We start from the raw sequence: 18,364 nt of genomic DNA, 5'->3' as shown, positions 1-18,364 counted from the left end.
GCATAGACAAACACAACACAGCTGGAGATTTTAACACCTTTAAGTGGTAGAACTAATTAAATACCATCAATCACACTTTGATGTAAAACATTATACCCGACAATAGGGGATCCCTGGGTGGCTCAGCGGTTTAGCGCCTGCCTTTGGCCCAGGGCGAGATCCTGGAATCCCGGGATCAAGTCCCACTTCAGGCTCCCGGCATGGAGCCTGCTTCTCCCTCTGCCTGTGTCTCTGCCTCTCTCGATCATGAATAAATAAATAAATCTTAAAAAAAAAAAAACCCCAACATTATACCTAACAACTGAACAACACATTCTTTTTAAGTGTACACGAATGTGTCTCATTCACCTAATAAAATAAGGTCCTATAAATGCTTGTTGAATAAATGAACCAATACATACATAGGTGGAAGATGGGGCATGCTGAATTAAAAATACAACACTTGCTTGTATTGACCAGTTGGAGAAATGGACAAGAAGTTTGCAGCTGAGGGGCGCCTGGGTGGCTCAGTTGGTTAAGTGTCTGGCTCTTGATTTTTGGCTCAGGTCAGAATCTCAGGGTCTTGGGATTGAGAGCCTCACATTGGACTGTGTGCTCAGCACAAAGTCTGCTTGTTCTCTCCCTCTGTTCCTCCCTCTGCTTGCTCTCAATCTCTCTAATAAATACATAAAATCTTTTATTTTTTTAATTACATAAAATCTTTTTTAAAAAAGCTGAAGCTGATGATGAAGGCTTAGAATCATCTAGATGTCTATATTCTAAAATAAAACTCTTAAGACCTCAATTCTTCAAAAAAGCATTAGGCCATGAGACCAAAAAAAATAAAACACAATGTGGGGGGTGGATCATAAAGCTGAAAGTTTAAGTGGGATGGAAATTTAAATATGGAAAAGAATGGGGACTGAGAAAAACTTTAGGCATGAAAAGAGACGACTTCAAAATAACCTTCCAAAACAAATGTTAATGAAGTATATGTGAGAGCCAGACCATAGAACCTCAAGAATGGAAGAGGTAGAAAGGATGTGGTGACAGCATGTAGTGGCCATGTAGTCAGTAAATCTGGCAGCAGAGATAAGAGAAAGCATGGTAGCAAGAGAGGAAATGGAGTCAAAAGAAGGTATTTTTGTCTCTTCCATTTAAAAGATGGGAAAAATATATGTGGAGCCTGGGTAGGTCAGTCCGTTGAGCATCCAACTCTTGATTTCAGCTCTGGCTATGATCTCAGGGTCCTGAGAGAGCTCTGCGTGGTGCTCCAGATTGGAGTCCACTTGAGATTATCTCTCTCCCTCTGCCTCTGCCCCCAGCCCCAGCTCACTCACGTGCTCACTTACTCTCTCAATAAATAAATTAAAAAAAAAAAAGATGGGAAGAACTGTAAATTGGCACAAGAGGAAAGAGGCTTACTAAGCTAGATGCTAAATTCAAAGAAAGTACAGAAGCAAAGTCTCAGCAAATGGAGAAAAAAATGAAATGAAAAGGCATTAAGTTTCGGAGAAAGGTACTGACATACTCGCTCTTAGATCTGATGGAAAGAAACAAGTATGGATACACGCACAGATGCATAGTGAAATGAGGAAAAAAGTCAGGCTGCTCTTGCAAAATGGCTCTGCCTTCTCAACTGATTTAAGGGATCACTCGCCTAGTACTTCAGCTCTTCTGGCTAACAGCCATGTTTAAAAGGTTAACTGAAAAGGTATTAGATAGACAAATCATCTAGAAGGTAATTGGGAACACATCATCAACTTTTCAAATATAGTATTTGGGGTAAAATAGACTCTCAGGATCAACCCTGGCCTTAGAGGTCACCTTTATGCCATTCAGAGAAGACCAAGCTCGAAAATCCATTCTCCCATCCTCTCCTTTGGCATCCTATTTCCAAAACAGAGATAAGGTCTGACAGCTGGCAGAGACAGGTGTCTGATGAACGCAAAGACTCTCCACCTTTATTTGTCTGGCTAAAAGATGAATGGGTGAGAAAGATGTGAATAAACTGGTCATTTGAAACGCAGCTCCCTCATGTTCTCCTCACCACCCTTTTCCATTGATTCATTCCTTCCCAGCTCCAGCCTCATGCATTAATTCTCAATGTTCCATATGATTTGGGAGACTTCACTGCTATTTCATGAGATTCTGTTCCACCAAGAAGGGCCCCAGGCTTTTCACTGTCAAAATCTACTACACATACATCATGTTCTCAACAACCAAACAAACTCCCAACAAAGCTGCTTAGTATCACTTAAGCATCTACACTGTATATGTTTGACTTTCTTTGCTGGTAACAAGGACAGTGTCCTCCTTAGGCAGCAGGACAATCTTACCTTATATCCAGAGTCAGTAAAGAATCGTAAGTTGTAAAGAAGGTCATATGTGCGCATACATGCCTCTGTGTGTGTGTGGGTGTGTATGCATATATTCATCATCAGGATGATGAACTCCTGATAATTCTATAACTTTTACATATAAAATATCAATTTTTCATTTCTCTTATGAATATTTCATTTCTATAGACTGACATAAAATCATGCAATTCACTAAAAAATATAAGAGGCTGAATTTCAAGTAAGAGATTTATAGGGCTTGTTTAACCCCAGGAATCTAATTTGCATCAAATCTACATTTTGCTTTTGTGTTCTGTTGTGGCCATTTATTACTACTTATAATTTTTTAATTTTTCATTTTATAGCAAATACTTTACACTTCAAAATAATTACTAATTTAGATATTGCTATGAAAAATAGAAATTCTTTTGGTTTAAATAAAAAGAGGAACAGATATTTGGCACCAGTATACTAGAGCACAAATTATACTCTGGTATATTTATCCAAAAGGGTTAAGACCAAGGAAAGAATCTGCTTGCTTATTAAAAATGCAAACATTACCTCAGTCATACGAATAGCCCCAAACTCGCCCAGCTACTGGGATCTGCAGATCACCCACCAGCATTAGCACTACATCACATGACGTTATGGAACAATAGTGAACTCTGTAATACTTGAATATATTGTTTTGAAAGAATAAACTGTCATTAACTTGAATAAAAAGCTTTCTGAAATCAAACCTGGGGGGTACAGCCCTCACTGTGTGGCCTTTTTACTACTTTGAGAAATAGCCTCATCTTGAAAGCAGTAAAGGGTGAAAAAAAGAGATTAGAGTATAAAGGCAGCAGTGATGAGTGGCCCCTCCAGCAGCCCAGCAGGCAGACGGCAGGCCTTTAAATTACCAGGCAGAACAATGTCAAAGCAGGAGGCTCTGCAACAAATGCTGCACCTAAAAATCCAAACAACCCTACACTCATCACCCTATTTTCTTTTTCAGCCTAGTGATCTTTATAATTGGCTTTGCTAGACTTGGAAACAGTCTTATTCCACGTGCAAAACCAAACAGTTAAAAACTCCATGTCCTGATGCCATCTTTAGAGGGGCTATCACTTAGAGCCATGGGATTCGAGATAATGAATTCTGCTCTGTGGACCTTAATGTTTTAATCTATAAAGCGGGAAGAATAACAATATCATGCCAAGGTACAGGAGGGAGAGGAGGGGTTAGATCCTACTATTATCATAATTATACTTATTATTTCCACCCAACTGTCCCCCTGCCTTCTAATCACTAAGAGGTTTCCTCTTTCACCAGTGAAACACAAGCACTCACTTAAATGATTCCTGGCTTTTTTTTTGTTCCCTGCAGTCTGGCTCCTGCCACGTGTTGTCATTTCTATTTTCATGCCACCCTTATCAACTAATTTCTCCACCATTTTTAGCCAAATCCCAAATCACCCCTTAACTGCAACCTGCCCCTCAGCAGTCTTCCTCTCTCTCTCACATCTATTCTCAATGTTCTCAACAACCAAGGTCCAAAAGAGGTGAAAAACAAAGTCAGGGCTACATAACCAGTGGGTAGCCAAGTCCCAATTTAAATCCAGGTATCAATGCAACCAAGTCCAACTGCACTGTAGTCATTCACTTCTAGAGTTCCCAATGATGATTTTAAATCTGAGATTGGGGGCAACCCCAGGGGCTCAGTGGTTTAGCGCAGCCTTCTGCTGGGGGGGGGGAGGGTTCATCCTGGAGACCCCGAGATCAAGTCCCATGTGGGGCTCCCTGCATGGAGCCTGCTTCTCCCTCTGCCTGTGTCTCTGCCTCTATCTCTCATGAATAAATAAATAAAATCTTTAAAAATAAATAAAAATTTAAAAAAATTAAAATCAATCAATCAATCTGAGGTTAGTTTCCAAGCCTTCTCCTCGATACTTTCTCTACTAATCAATCCACTGCCATAAAATAAGAATTATTTCGAATGCTTAGAAAAGAAACATTCCAGGAAATTATTAAATATATCTCAAAATGCTGGGAGTTTTTGGTTTTTGTTCTTGCTTGTTTTTAGTCTGCCTAAAGTGAGGACAAATGCTGGTCACATCAGGCCTCACCCAGGACTAGAAGGACTATGGGAGGACATAGCTAACAGGAAGCAGAGGCGTGACACTACAAATCTGGGCAGTACTACATGCATGTCTGGGAGGGCTAGAGCACAAAACACAAGTGTCCACCTCTAAGTTTCTACAGATTCATTAAATCTGGCTATCTTCTAATCTGATTGTACAGGGACATGTGGAGATGGAAATTTCATTAATGCTGGCTTTTTTGGAGAATCACGTTATCCCTCAAAATAATGAAAACTATTAAGACTTGCAACAAGATGTAATGTGTTTTTTCACATAAGAACCAAAGCGGTTTGCAAAGTCGAACACTGAGGCCTCTGGGAAAAGACTGAAATCTTTTATTTCCTCACCTGGAAAGCAGACGAAGTGTGGGGCAGAATGAGACGATATAGGACTCTGTTTTATTTTTGTTTTTTTAGGTACACTGTGGAATAGTGTAACTAGTATTTGACATCATTGAAGAAGGTTCAAGTTCAACCTCTCTACCTGTGAGGTGTCTGATCTGACACAAATCATTCAAACATATTTAACTATGTAAGGATTAAGGGGATGACATGTGTTTGTATGTGTGTGGAGGAGGGTACCTTCCAATACAAATAGCTGTATAAACGCAAGAAGTTTTATACTATGTTGTACCAGGTTAAGTAAACCAGGACCTTATGTTCATTTCTATTTCCTAATCTTCTGGAGGAAAAGAGACAAAAAGAGGGATTCTTATAATAGAAACCCCATTTAGTTAACACAAAGTCATTGCTACTACTTCTTTAATGTATATGACGACAACATAAGATAAATTTATTAACAAAAACATGTAACATAAAAATATGTAATGAAATTATCATTTACCGCTTTTGATAAAATTTGATAATTAAAAATTATCAAATGAATAATACAATTTATATTAAAAGGTAACTCTGGGGTGCCTGGGTGGCTCAGTCGGTTGAGCATCTGACTCTTGATTTTGGCTCAGGTCATGATCCAAGGGTCCTGGGATCAAGCCCCTTGTCTGGCTCCTCACTCCTCAGGGAATCTGCTTATCTCCCTCTTCCCCTGCCCCCTCCTCCTGCTTGCACATGCTCACATGTGTGTGCTCTCTCTATAATAAATCTTTAAAAAGTAAAAATAGAAAAAGGTAACTCTGATCTCAGTATACACTGATCAATATATGCTAATCCTCTCATATATACCCTCCACTCTCATACAAAATGGTTGTCAGGATTAATTCTAAGTTTATCTAGGATTATAGACATTTTATGGATCTGAACTAGTCAACCCATAGTTCAGACCACAAATAACAGTGAAAAATCTTTTCGTATAAATATACAGGTAAAGGCCAACTCCAACATCATTCATTCATGCAGTTTCTCAGTACCTACTTTATACTATGCTCTATTTCAGGTGCTATGATTCGACAGTGCACAAAACACAGAAAGTTCCTACCATCACAGAGCCCACATTCTAACAGAGAAACACAGACTGTAAACAAATAAGTAAACTATGCAGCAGATCAACGGTGATTAACTATTACAGGGAAAAATAGCAAAAAGGGTTGCAATTCTAAACAGGGCAGCCAAAGGCTTCACCAAGAAGATGCCATTTAAGCAAAGACCTAAAGGAGATGAGGAAGGCACATAGCTCTCTGGGAAGATTAGTGTGTCTACGCAAACATTTCTGGCAGGTTCAGATAAGACAAAAGCCAAGTTCTTACCTTTCAAAAGCGGCTGGAAAGTTGGAATCTCTTGCAACTTGATGACATCAGGATCGTTGCTAACGTTCCTTGAGGGCTGGGAGCCTGGAGCTACAACCACAATATCGTCCATCTTGGCTCTATGCTTCGCTGGAGAAGGGGTCACTGAAAATAAAGTTACACTGCTCAGGAGCTCCATGTTAGTTGCCCCCTCTGTCTCACCAAAGCTGTTTTGAGTACATTCATTAAAAAAATGTATTTTTAGGGGCATCCCAGGTGGCTCAGGGGTTTAGCGCCACGTTTGGCCTTCGGCCTGATCCAGGAGACCCAGGATCAAGTCCCATGTCGGGTTCCCTGTATGGAGCCTGCTTCTCCCTCCGCCTGTGTCTCTGCTTCTCTTTGTGTGTCTCCCATGAATAAATAAATAAAATCTTAAAAAAAAAAAAAAAAGACACGTATTTTTACACAAAAAGAAATGCTAACTGCACTTATCCCGCAGTGCGGGCTGGAAGGTGGCAATGAATCATGGGAGACCTCTATTTTCGACTAAAAAACCTTCAAACATTACAGGACCCTATAACATGTATGAAATTCCTTTTGTAATTAAAAATATCTTACTGTTCAACACACAAAAATATAGGTAGATTATTTTAAATTTTTACTTCTTTGGTTCTCCTGACATTGTCCCTATTTTTTTTTTTCAAATTTGTATTTATTTATGATAGTCACACAGAGAGAGAGAGAGAGGCAGAGACACAGGCAGAGGGAGAAGCAGGCTCCATGCACCAGGAGCCCGACGTGGGATTCGATCCGGGTCTCCAGGATCGCGCCCTGGGCCAAAGGCAGGCGCTAAACCGCTGCGCCACCCAGGGATCCCCGTTGTCCTTATTTTTTTTTTCATTGTCCCTATTTTACCAATGAGAAAATGAGAGTACAAAATTTGGCTGTTACCTGCCCAAGGTCAACAGTGCTAGAAAAGGAGATGTATAGGATATTGGTGTATGTGGTCCATCCCTGTGAAACTGAGGTTGCAAACTGTCTAGCCACCTTATCACAGCAAGCCAGGTACTTTTAATAGATCCTACTCATGGGGGGAAAAATACTGGTTCTCAACCCTATACGATGGGTCTATTCCGGAGGCACAGACCCCTCACCCTTACAGTTATAGGCATTAGTCGAAAAAGGGCAGAAATAAATAGTAGAGGTCCCTTTTAGGCTGAGGCCAAATTCAGAAATTTGTAGGACTGCTAGCAGCTGGTCAATTCCAGGTCCCTTGAGAGAAAGTAAAGCATTGGTAGGAAGGATTCCAAATACCAACAACTTCCTAGACCAGACCAAAATATCCTCCTCTCCTCAAATATCTTCCTGGTTAGGGCAAGAATAAACCTTTAAAGTGGTTTACCGGGGATCCCTGGGTGGCGCAGCGGTTTGGCGCCTCCCTTTGGCCCAGGGCACGATCCTGGAGACCCGGGATGGAATCCCACGTCGGGCTCCCGGTGCATGGAGCCTGCTTCTCCCTCTGTCCTGTGTCTCTGCCTCTCTCTGTGTGTGTGTGTGTGTGACTATCATAAATAAATAAAAATTTTAAAAATAAAATAAAAAAATAAAGTGGTTTACCTTCTAGAAGTTAGTATTTGCAAGCTCATCGTAGTCATGTCTCAAAGGTTAATGGAGGGATGCCACAGAGTCCTCCTGGAGGCCAGAGTTTCCTGGGCTTGGCATTCACTCTTTTAGAATCTCTGCTTTTACTGCTCTTCAAGAAGTGCCTCTTAATCTCATTTGGTAATTTACCTAATATTTCACAAATCCCAAGCCAGAAATCTTTTCTGCTACAAATTAAGTGATTTCTTCTCCCCCAGACTCCAGGGGAAAACAGATTTCACTAGGTTCTAGCTAATCTCTATCACCTTACCTGTAAAATGGGGCTATAAGAATTAAATGTGGATGCACGTGAAACTACTTAGCACAGGGGACTCTGCAAATTCTAACCTATGCTATTGGTTAGCATGCTACAGTACTAATTCAAGTTCATGCTGTTGGGTCAGGAGGTGAGCAAGCATATTAAAAAGATGCCACACTTCTTCCCCTCAAATACGCTTCTAGACTGACACATAGGCAAAGAAATAAAGGGTGACAACTATTACTGTATTTTCTGTAACAGATAAAATAATCTGGGTTTCCCAAGGAAATAGCACAATGTAGCAAAGCTAAGAGATGCCGCTCACCATTAGAAGCTGTGCCAATCTATCCTCCAAATGAGGGTCTGAACTAGTCGTAACCCTAGATCTGTCGGCTTCTACTTTTCTGAACTACAGATCCTACCAGGCAGAGAACGGTTCTGCGTATTGAAAGACAGTTGTGTGGGGATCCCTGGGTGCCTCAGCGGTTTAGCGTCTGCGTTGGGCCCAGGGCGTGATCCTGGAGACCCGGGATGGAGTCCCACATCGGGCTCCCTGCAGGGAGCCTGCTTCTCCCTCTGCCTGTGTCTCTGCCCCGCCCCCTCTCTTTCTCTGTGTATCTCATGAATAAATAAAAATCTTAAAAAAAAAAAAAAAGAGTTGTGGATTTTAATTCTATCTAGCATCTCTCTTTCTCCTGTAAAACAGGGCCTAAAATTTCATAATATATACAAGTATCAAATCACTAGATCGTACACCTGAAGCTAATAGTTTATATCTAGGCTCCACATTTAATCCCGTTTGGATTAGCAACCCTAGTGTATCCAGAGCGGTGCCAGTTGTCCTAGGATTTGTGGCTAAAAAAAAAAGGGGGGGGGGGCATATGATTCTCAAATAGACCTCAGCTGTTTCATTTACTGAATGCTTACTATATTCCCAGCGCAATAATCCTCCCATTCCTACCTCAAGCGCTGGGAGAAATCTTAAAACTATGTAAGCGCGAAGAATAAAGAAAAACACCAGAGCCTACGGTGCTGACCGGTTCCTCCGATATGAGAAAGGGAGTCGAGACACCTCGAGGGAAAATGCAGCTTCTGGAGACGTTCGCTCGCACCCAAGGGTCCGAAGCGACTGCACACCTGCCCCACACCCCTGCAGAGGAGCGTCTAAGACCCGCTGTCAGAAGGAACGCGTTCGGAGAGGCCCTGTCCGTGCCCCATCCGCTGCGTGAGCCGCATCACCCCAGGCCCGTCCCGAGTACCCTCGCCAAACGTTAACCAGGTCGTCTTTTAAAGAGGAGGCGGAGCTGGGAGAAGCAGCGGGCCCGAGCGCACGGCTGGTTTAGCTCGCGTCTCAGGGCACTCGCTCCCATCGCGGGAGTGACGGCCAGGACAGGCGGTGGCCTTTTTCGCTCTTTTCGAGAAAACGAGCAGGGCGGGGGCTCTCTGGGCGTCGGCGTCCGCGGTCCCGGTGCCCACGAGGCGGGGAGGCAGCCCCCGCGGCAGGCAGACGGGGCCAGCTGGAGGAGGGCGAAGTTAGGACACCGACCTGAGGGGTTCAGATCGTTGGGTCGGCTCTCGACCTCGGAGCTCTGCTCACTGCCCATGGTGCCGGCAGCGGTGGCAGCGGAGGAACGGCGGGCCGACCGGGCAGGGGCTGGGGCCAGGGATGCTACCGCGAGGGTGGGCGCCGCCGCACGGCCGGCCACGGACACGCGCGGGCGGCGGCGGAGGGGAGGCCCTACTCAGGGAACAGCCGCGCCGGGAAGCGCAGCGCGGCCGCCAGAAGCTCGCCCGCTTTCTCCGGGGGACCCGAAAGGGAGGAGGCGGAGGACGCCCGGCTTCGGCCGCGCCAGCCGCCGGCGGGCGGCGCCGCTTTCACTCACTCGCTCGGGCGCCGCAAGCTCACTCCTTCCGGGACGCGGATTGGCGGCGCCGGCTGCGCGCAGCCGTCAGTTCCGGGTTGGGAGCCTGCCCCGCCCCCACGCCGGGCCCGGGGGAGGGCGGGTAGGCTGGCCGCGGCGTCACCGCCTTCCTTAAAGGGCCCGACCGCCGCACAGCCACGGCCGCCCGGAAGAGTAAGGCCTTCCCTCGTGTAATGAGGCGTCACCTTTAAGCATCCTCCCTCTCTCGGCGCTTTATTGACTAAATAGGATGGGCGCGGGGGGGATTGTTGGTTTGGTTGAGCTGTCATTGACACACAGCATTTCGTGAGCTTCAGGTGTACAGCCGGTGATTCGGTATTTGTATATATCGCAAATTTTTCGACCTCGTTTACAGATGGAGGAAGAGAGGTGCTAGACAGATCTTTAGGATTAGAATCCACAACTCCCTAAAAGCAAAGCTTCTGTTTCAGTTCCAGAAGCTAGGAGGTGGGCAGTGGACAGCCATACAAAAAATATGGACGGTGAAGGGAGGAACTGGCAATGAGAGAAAAAGAAAGAAATAGAAAATGCTGATTCAAAAAAAACAAAAAACAAACAAACAAAAAAAAGAAAATGCTGATTCACATGTTAGGGTGTGTGTGCATCCTCAGAGGAAAGTGGGTACCCCTAAAGCACTTTCTGGGGACGTTGACAATTAGCCACAATCCATTCCCAAGCCAGCAAAGGTGAGGGTGGAGTACAAGTGATGCAACATGGAATCTGCCAGATTGGGCAGATCAATGCCACCGAGGAGGTGGGATACTTTGGGGTTCCCAGAACTTTGCAACTCACTTTATATTATTTGCTTCGTGAAATTTCAAGCAAATATCCTAAGATTTTATATTTGTAGTCTCAGAAGCAATGCCAAATGAACTAAATCCCTTCTATTCTATAGCATCATAGACATTTCACTTATGTTACCTTATTTGATTTTCAAAGCAAACCTGAGGCCCACAAATGGGTAACTTCTTCGTGGTCCAAATGGCGGAACTAGGATTTAGGACTCTCTGATTTCAAACCCATGCTCTTTCCTCTACTCGCTATTGCAATACTACGAGGAAAGTGCAAATGAATGTAAATTCAGTATTTGGTGGGAATATGAAGAACTAAAAAATGCCTGAGAGATCAAGCAGGCTCCTAGGAGATGGTGTTTGACTGTAGTCTTGAGCCTTACATAAACCACCAGGCTGATGGGACCACTTCTTCCTGGAGAGCCCCTGGCTCCTCTCCCGGGTCTGCCATCTTTGAGGGCAGCCAAGAGACCAGGGAAAAGGGGAGAGTAGAACTCATGTTCTGGCTTTTCTTTCCCCTTTTCCACATCAAAATATATTTATCTTGTGTTCCATGCCCTAATCCACACTGATGTGATGGTGTTTTTTATGCTTCCCACTGGATGAACAGTTCATTCTAAACCGAACATTGTAAATGTTCTCAACTGAAGAATGAACATATATGTAGAATATAGCATCCTATTCTCTCCTGGCCTGCAAGGTGTCTGCTGAAAAATCTGTTCATCGCCTTATATGAGAGAAAATTTGTTTCTCTCTCTGCTTTAAAAATTCTCTTTGATTTTAGGTAGTTTTAATTATAACATGTCTTGGAGAAAATGGTTTAGATTGAAATTTTGGGTTGACCTATTGGGTTCATAATCTTGGATATCCGAATTTCTCCCCAGGTTTGGATTGTTCTCAGCCATTATTTCTTTACATACACTTTCTGCTTCTTTCTTCCTCTTTTCTCTTTCTGGGACTCCAATGATATGTACATTATTTCTCTTCATGGGGCGCAGTAAGTCCCATAGGGACTTTCTTTATTCCTTTTCATTCTTTTTTTCTTCATGCTTCTCTGATTGGGTGACTTTAATTGATCTGTCTTCTAGTTTGTTGATTCCTTCTTCTGTTTGGTCAGCTAAGCTCTCAGCTCTGTATTAAATGTTTCCATTTAATCATTGTATTTTTCAGCTGCCCACAAGCAGCTGAAAGGCCCAGGCTGTCAGTGTGCTCTTCTGTGGTTGCACTCTCTCCCTTCAGGCATGGGCACTGCTGTGGAGCCTGGTTATGGGTATCAGGCAGGTGGTGTGCAAGTGTGCAGCTGGAGGGACTAGCTCTGAGTGCACACACACACAGTGCACATCAGCCACAGAGATCTAGCTGTTGCACTTGCACAGCTGCAGAGGCCTCGGCTGGATGCCCTTGTGGTTCCTGGCCTGGGCTGAGGGTAGGAGGGAGCAGCGAGAGACTGAGAGACTTGGGTGGCTGATGTCAGTGAATATGAATGCCTATGAGACAAAAGCTGGTGAGATCTGCAAGGGGTCCCTGGCAGTTGTGCTTGTCATTGGTGTCTTTAGGGGTAAAACCCGCTTGGTTTGACTACAGAGCAAGGCATTTTGAACCTTGATTGCTCCCATTGCATAGCACCAAGGAAGACCTTGTTTCTAGCAGTCTGTATATGTCTATATGTCTCAGCTTTACCAGTGCAGTGAGACTGAGGCAGGATCTTTGTGCACTCTTCTGAACGTCTGGGGAAGCTGGTCACTCACTCTGCTCTTCCTTTCCTGGCAAGGAGAACTCTTTCTAGATGAGAGGTTTCCTCTTGGTGCTGAGCAGTGCTGTCTTGATGGGATGATGCAGTCAAAATGAAGCTATCTTCTTCCTCCTCCTTCCCATGTGTGATTATTCTTGTTTGTTGTACTATGTTGCTGACATTTCTTAAATGGGCTCCAGAACTCTCCCAGAGCTGTTTTTGTTTGTGGATGACTGTCTAATCGTTGATCTTTTTGTGGGGACACAGGCTGAGATCTCTTACATCACCATTTTTTTTCCACGGGGTAAATAAAATGTATATCCATATAATAGAATATTATTTGCCTCCCACCAACAAATGAAGTGCTAAAATGTACTGCAACAGGTATAAGCCTTAAGAAACATTATTCTGTTGGAAAAGATCCCACCACAAAAAGATCACATATTATAGATTCCATTTATATAAAATATCCAGAAAAGGCACTATAGACACAAAAATAGATTAGTGGTTGCCAAGCACCTGAGTGGCCCAATTGGTTAAGTGTCTGCCTTAGGGTTGGGTAGTGATCTCGGGGTCCTGGGATAGAGTCCCATGTCCAGATCCCTACTCAGCGGGGAGCCTGTTCCTCCCTCTTCCTCTGCTCCTCCCCTGGCTTATGCTCTTTCTTGCTCACTCTCTCAAATAAATAAATCTTAAAAAAAAATAAATAAAGGAGCACCTGGGTGGCTCAGTGGTTGAGCATCTGCCTTCTGCTCAGGTCATGATCCTGGGGTCCTGTGATCGAGTCCCGCTTTGGGCTCCCCACAGGGAGCCTGCTTCTCCCTCTGCCCATGTCTCTGCCTCTCTCTGTGTGTCTCTCATGAAAAAATAAAATCTTAAAAAAAAAAAGATTAGTGGTCGCCTAAAGCTGAGGAGGAGGGGTGTGGAAGGGAAAAGGGGGAGTAACTATTAATAAGTATAGGGGTTTCCTTCTGGGAGTGATAAAAATGGTCAAAATTTATTGTGGTAACAGTTGCATAACTGAATATATTAAAAACCAATGGATTTATAATTTATTTCTAAAAGATTTTATTTATTTGAGAGAGAGAGCATGAGCAGGGTGGAGGGGCAGAAAGAGAGGGGGGAAGCAGGCTCCCTGCTGAGCAGGATTCAATGTGGGGCTCAATCCCAGGACCCTGAGAACATGACCTGAGCTGAAGGCAGACACTTACCCTCCTGAGCCACTCAAGCACCTTTGAATTGTACAATTTAATTAGGTGAATTGTATGGTATATGAATTATATCTCGATAGCTGTTATCAGAGAAAGGATATAGAAATACAAAATGTCTTCATTCCTTGACTCAACTTTTATTGGTAGTCTATAATGTGCCAGGCATTTGCTAGAGGTTAGGAATAAGTGATCCAACAAGACCTAGTCCTTAGCCTTAGGAAGCTTACAATCTGGTGGCAAGAAAATTAATTGGGGATTTATACTTCAAGGATTCTCCTAGAGGGGCTACACTATGGACTTTAGAGGTAGAACACATTTGGAACCAATGCCTTTTAGCACCTTTAAAATCATTTCCCCATGAACAGCAACCTGTGTGACTTATACACGCAGTAAGTAACAACTGAACAGTCATTTGGGTTTTTTAAGGCACTTTCATAATGAGAGGGAAACAAAGGTGAGAGAAATTGGAGCTTAAATTAAATCTCCTTGCAGCTTGCCTCCCAGTGACAGAGACCTGAAACATGCAGAGTATGACCTTCCATAAGGACCCCATGGCTGCTTTTATGCCTTTATGTTTATGTTTTATTTAAGACTAGAAGTAATCTTAACTGCAGCTGGCCCCTCAAGGTCCTAAAGGCCTTGCTTCCAAATTCCTTAGAGACTTACGCTATTCCCTAACCCCCGCTAATTAAAAAGTATGTAATCAGGGGCACCTGGGTGGCTCACTGGTTGAGTGTCTGCCTTTGGCTCAGGTCCTGATCCTGGGGTGCTGGGATGGAGTACCACATCAGGCTCCCCACAGAGAGACTGCTTCTCTCTCTCCTTTTTTTTTTTTTTTTGTATATATTTTTTAATTGGAGTTCAATTTGCCAACATATAGTACAACACCCAGTGCTCATCCCACCAAGTGCCCCCCTCAGTGCCCATCACCCAGTCACCCCAAACCCTTGCCCACCTTCCTTTCCACTACCCCTTGTTCATTTCCCAGAGTTAGGTGTCTTTCATGTCCTGTCACCCTCTCTGATATTTTCACTCATTTTCTCTCCTTTCCCCTTTATTACCTTTCACTATTTTTTATATTCCCCGTATGAGTGAGACCATATAATGTTTGTCCTTCTCCAATTGACTTATTTCACTCAGCATAATACCCTCCAGTTCCATCCATGTCAAAGTAAGTGGTGGGTATTTGTCGTTTCTAATGGCTGCGTAATATTCCATTGTATACATAGACCACATCTTCTTTATCCATTCATCTGTCGATGGACACCGAGGCTCCTTCCACAGTTTGGCTATTGTGGACATTGCTGCTATAAACATGGGGGTGCAGGTGCTTCTCCTTCTGCCTATGCCTCTGTCTCTCATGAATAAATAAATAAGATTTTTAATAATAATAATAATAAATTTTTAAAGTATATTATCAGTCACTACTCACAATCCCGCTGCAGCTCCTTCTGCCCATGGGTCCTATCCCCATGCTATAATAAAATCACTTTTTTGCACCAAAAAGGTCTCAAGAATTCTTTCTTGGCCGTTCGTTCATGAACCCCAAAACTTCCAAATTTCATCAATAATATTGACCCTGTATGACCTGCCTATAAAGTAGATAACACCTTCTTCATTTTGCATAGAGGTTAAGGAGTTTATTCTTTTTTTTTTTTTTTTTTTTTAAAGATTTTATTTATTTATTCATGATAGTCACAGAGGAGAGAGAGAGAGAGAGAGGCAGAGACACAGGCAGAGGGAGAAGCAGGCTCCATGCACCGGGAGCCCGACGTGGGATTCGATCCCGGGTCTCCAGGATCGCGCCCTGGGCCAAAGGCAGGCGCCAAACCGCTGCGCCACCCAAGGATCCCAAGGAGTTTATTCTTGATTGCAAAGTTAATAAGTAATAAAACCAGGATTCAAATTTTCTGAAACTCCTTATGCATCTATCCATTCCAGACTAGCTCCTCCTCCCATATCTCTATATTGCCTGACACTCCAAACAGCCAGTCTCCTACGCCGTAAATCTGCTTATCTCTACCACCACCTCCAACTACTCACAAGTCTGGAGGGTCTCTCTCCTTAATTTCTTTTCTACCTCCATACCCTAGTCAGGGCCTCCTCACTTCTTCTATTTCTAGGAGAGCAGAAGGCCTCCGGCTTCACCTCCTTCAATCCATCCTACATATGGCTGGCAAACAGAATTTTTAGAATATTAATAAGGTCTCTGGACCTGCCACTGCCCTATAAAAACCTTCAATAACTCCCCATGGCTTCAGGACAAAGTTTCAAATTTGGCATGTGAGAACTTACTTGCTCTGACCCCAGCCTTTCTTTCTATTACATTTGCATACAGAAAAAAAACTCATGCCAGTCAGAATAAAATTCTCTGAATACTCATGCCATTCTCTCTGTCTGGAATATTCAGCACTTTTTCCTCTACCTTTGGCTAACTGAACTTCATCCTTCAAGGTTAACTTACAGTTGATAACTATGTCCACACAAATCCTACACATGGCTGTTCATAGCAGCTTTATTCATGATTACCAAACCATGGAAGCAACCAAAATATCTTTCAGTATGTGAATGTATAAACAAACTAGTATATCCAGACAATGAAATGTTATTCAATGCTAAAAAGAAATGAGCTATTAAGCCATGAAAAGACAGGAAATGTAAATGTATAATACTAAGTGAAAGAAGCCAATCTGAAAAGGCTACGTAGTACATTATTCCAACTCTATGACACCTGGAAAAGGCAAAACATGGCAATAAAAAGACCAAATGATTGCCAGTGACTTCCAGGGTTTGTGGGGGGGTGGAGGAATGAATAGGCTGAGTACAGAGGATAGTTAGGGCAATAAAAATACTTTGTATAATCCCACAGTGGTGGATATACATTATTGCACATTTGTCCAAATCCATAGAGTGTAATACACTAGGAGTGAACTTAAGGTAAACTATGGACTTTGGGTAATTATGATGTGTCAGTATAGGTTGATCAGTTGTAGGAAAATGTACCTCTCAGGTGGAGGATGTTGTTAATGGGGAAGGCTGTGCATGTGTGGGGGCAAGGGGTATATGGGAACCTTCCGCTCAATTTTACTGTGAACCTAAAACTGTTCTAAAAAAATTAAAGTCTTGGGGTGCCTTTGGCTCAGGTCATGATCTCAGTGTCCTGGGATCCAGTCCTGCATCGGACTTCCTGCTCAGTGGGGAGCCTGCTTCTCCCTCTCCCTCTCTTTTTTTTTCTCTCTCTCTCTCTCCCCCCTAAATAAATAAATAAATAAATAAATAAATAAATAAAATCTTTAAAAATAAAAAATAAAAATTAAGGTCCTTTAAAAAAAGATTAAATTTTTCATCTCCTCCCAGAAGTCCAGATGATGCATCCCTCTTCTGAGCTTCCTTAACGTCTTCTATCATAATATTTATTCTTTTTTTTTTTTTAAAGATTTTATTTATTTATTCATGACAGACAGAGGCAAGGAGCCTGATGTGGGACTCGATCCCAGGTCTCCAGGATCAGGCCCTGGGCTGAAGGCGACGCTAAACCGCTGAGCCAACAGGGCTGCCCTATGTTTATTCTTTACACAATAATTGATTTGTCTGTCTTGCCCTTTGTAAGCATCTTGAAGGTAGGTCTAATGTCTTGGGGGTCTTTAATTTCCCCCTGCAAGTATTTAATACATATCTTCTGAATAAAATACTTAAAAAAAAATCTGCTTTCATATAAATGGGACTTCTAAGGCATCAAGAGAAGAGGATCAAGGATCTTTTCAGGGCAGCCCTGGTGGCACAGCGGTTTCGCGCCGCCTACAGCCCGGGGCCTGATCCTGGAGGCCCCGGATCCAGCCCCACATCGAGCCCCACATCGAGTCCCACATCGAGTCCCACATCGGGCTCCCTGCATGGGGCCTGCTTCTCTCTCTCTCTGAATAAATAAATTTAAGAAAAAGAATCTTTCCAGACAATGAGACAAAAAAAGAATTTTATTTCTACCTTAAACACCTAGTTCATACCAGCAGAAAAATTTCTTTAACTATTTTCATCAGCGTCCTCTGTTTGCTGTCATAACTGAAAAAATAACATGTCACCTCAATGATGGGTTCATTGTATAACATCCTAAATCTGAAGCTTCTAAGTGAAGGAAAGGTCTACTTAGTGACTAACGGTACTGTCCTGTGAAGGGACACAAGGAATGTGAACTTTCCTGACCTAGATCCTCAAGTATATCACCCGCAGAAATAAAACGTATTGTTTACATCAGTTTTTTGCTGCAACAGGAAAATTACTCCCATATGAAATCACTGTGGAGTTTCCTTTACTTTGGTAACTCTTAAAAACCAATTATTTGCAACATTATTGTAATTCGGGAGTAAATCATCCTCTGGATGCAACTGGCAAGAGTCCGTTTCACACAAAGGACTTTTGTTCACACCTATTCTCAGTCAACATATGCCTTTGATTAGCTATTGGTTAAAACCAGGACAGCTGTATCAGGCCTAAAATAATAAGCTACAATTGCTTAAGGCTTTAGGTTTGAAAGCTCTTCACACCAACCAGCTGGAGATGTCTAACGTTTGGACCTTTGGCAAGTTAATTATCAGTGGTTTGGTAAAGTTGCATCTGTTGGCAGGTATACAGAGGTGGGGGGTGAGAATGCATGGATCTGAAAACACACTTTTAGGGGCACCTGCGT

General features: G+C 43.1%; 1 protein-coding gene across 7 annotated transcripts in view; it reads right to left on the bottom strand.

The window, feature by feature from the left end:
• The window catches only part of BORCS5 (BLOC-1 related complex subunit 5), a 112,166-nt gene that overhangs the window by 87,878 nt on the left and 5,924 nt on the right, over positions 1 to 18,364 (bottom strand). Inside the window, exons 1-2 of one of the 7 annotated variants that reach the window (XM_038576818.1) lie at positions 9,908 to 10,045; positions 6,146 to 6,289 (exon numbers count right to left, since the gene is read on the bottom strand). In XM_038576818.1, coding sequence (XP_038432746.1) covers positions 6,146 to 6,289; position 9,908 — 145 coding nt within the window. In that variant the 5' untranslated portion in view covers positions 9,909 to 10,045. The other 6 variants (XM_038576823.1, XM_038576817.1, XM_038576822.1 and 3 more) reach the window with 6 other exon arrangements.

The sequence above is a fragment of the Canis lupus genome, chromosome 27, assembly GCF_011100685.1.
Source record: "Canis lupus familiaris isolate Mischka breed German Shepherd chromosome 27, alternate assembly UU_Cfam_GSD_1.0, whole genome shotgun sequence".
NCBI lineage: Eukaryota > Metazoa > Chordata > Mammalia > Carnivora > Canidae > Canis > Canis lupus.
Note: the sequence above shows the minus strand (reverse complement) of the source record. Positions and strands in the feature narration are given on the sequence as shown.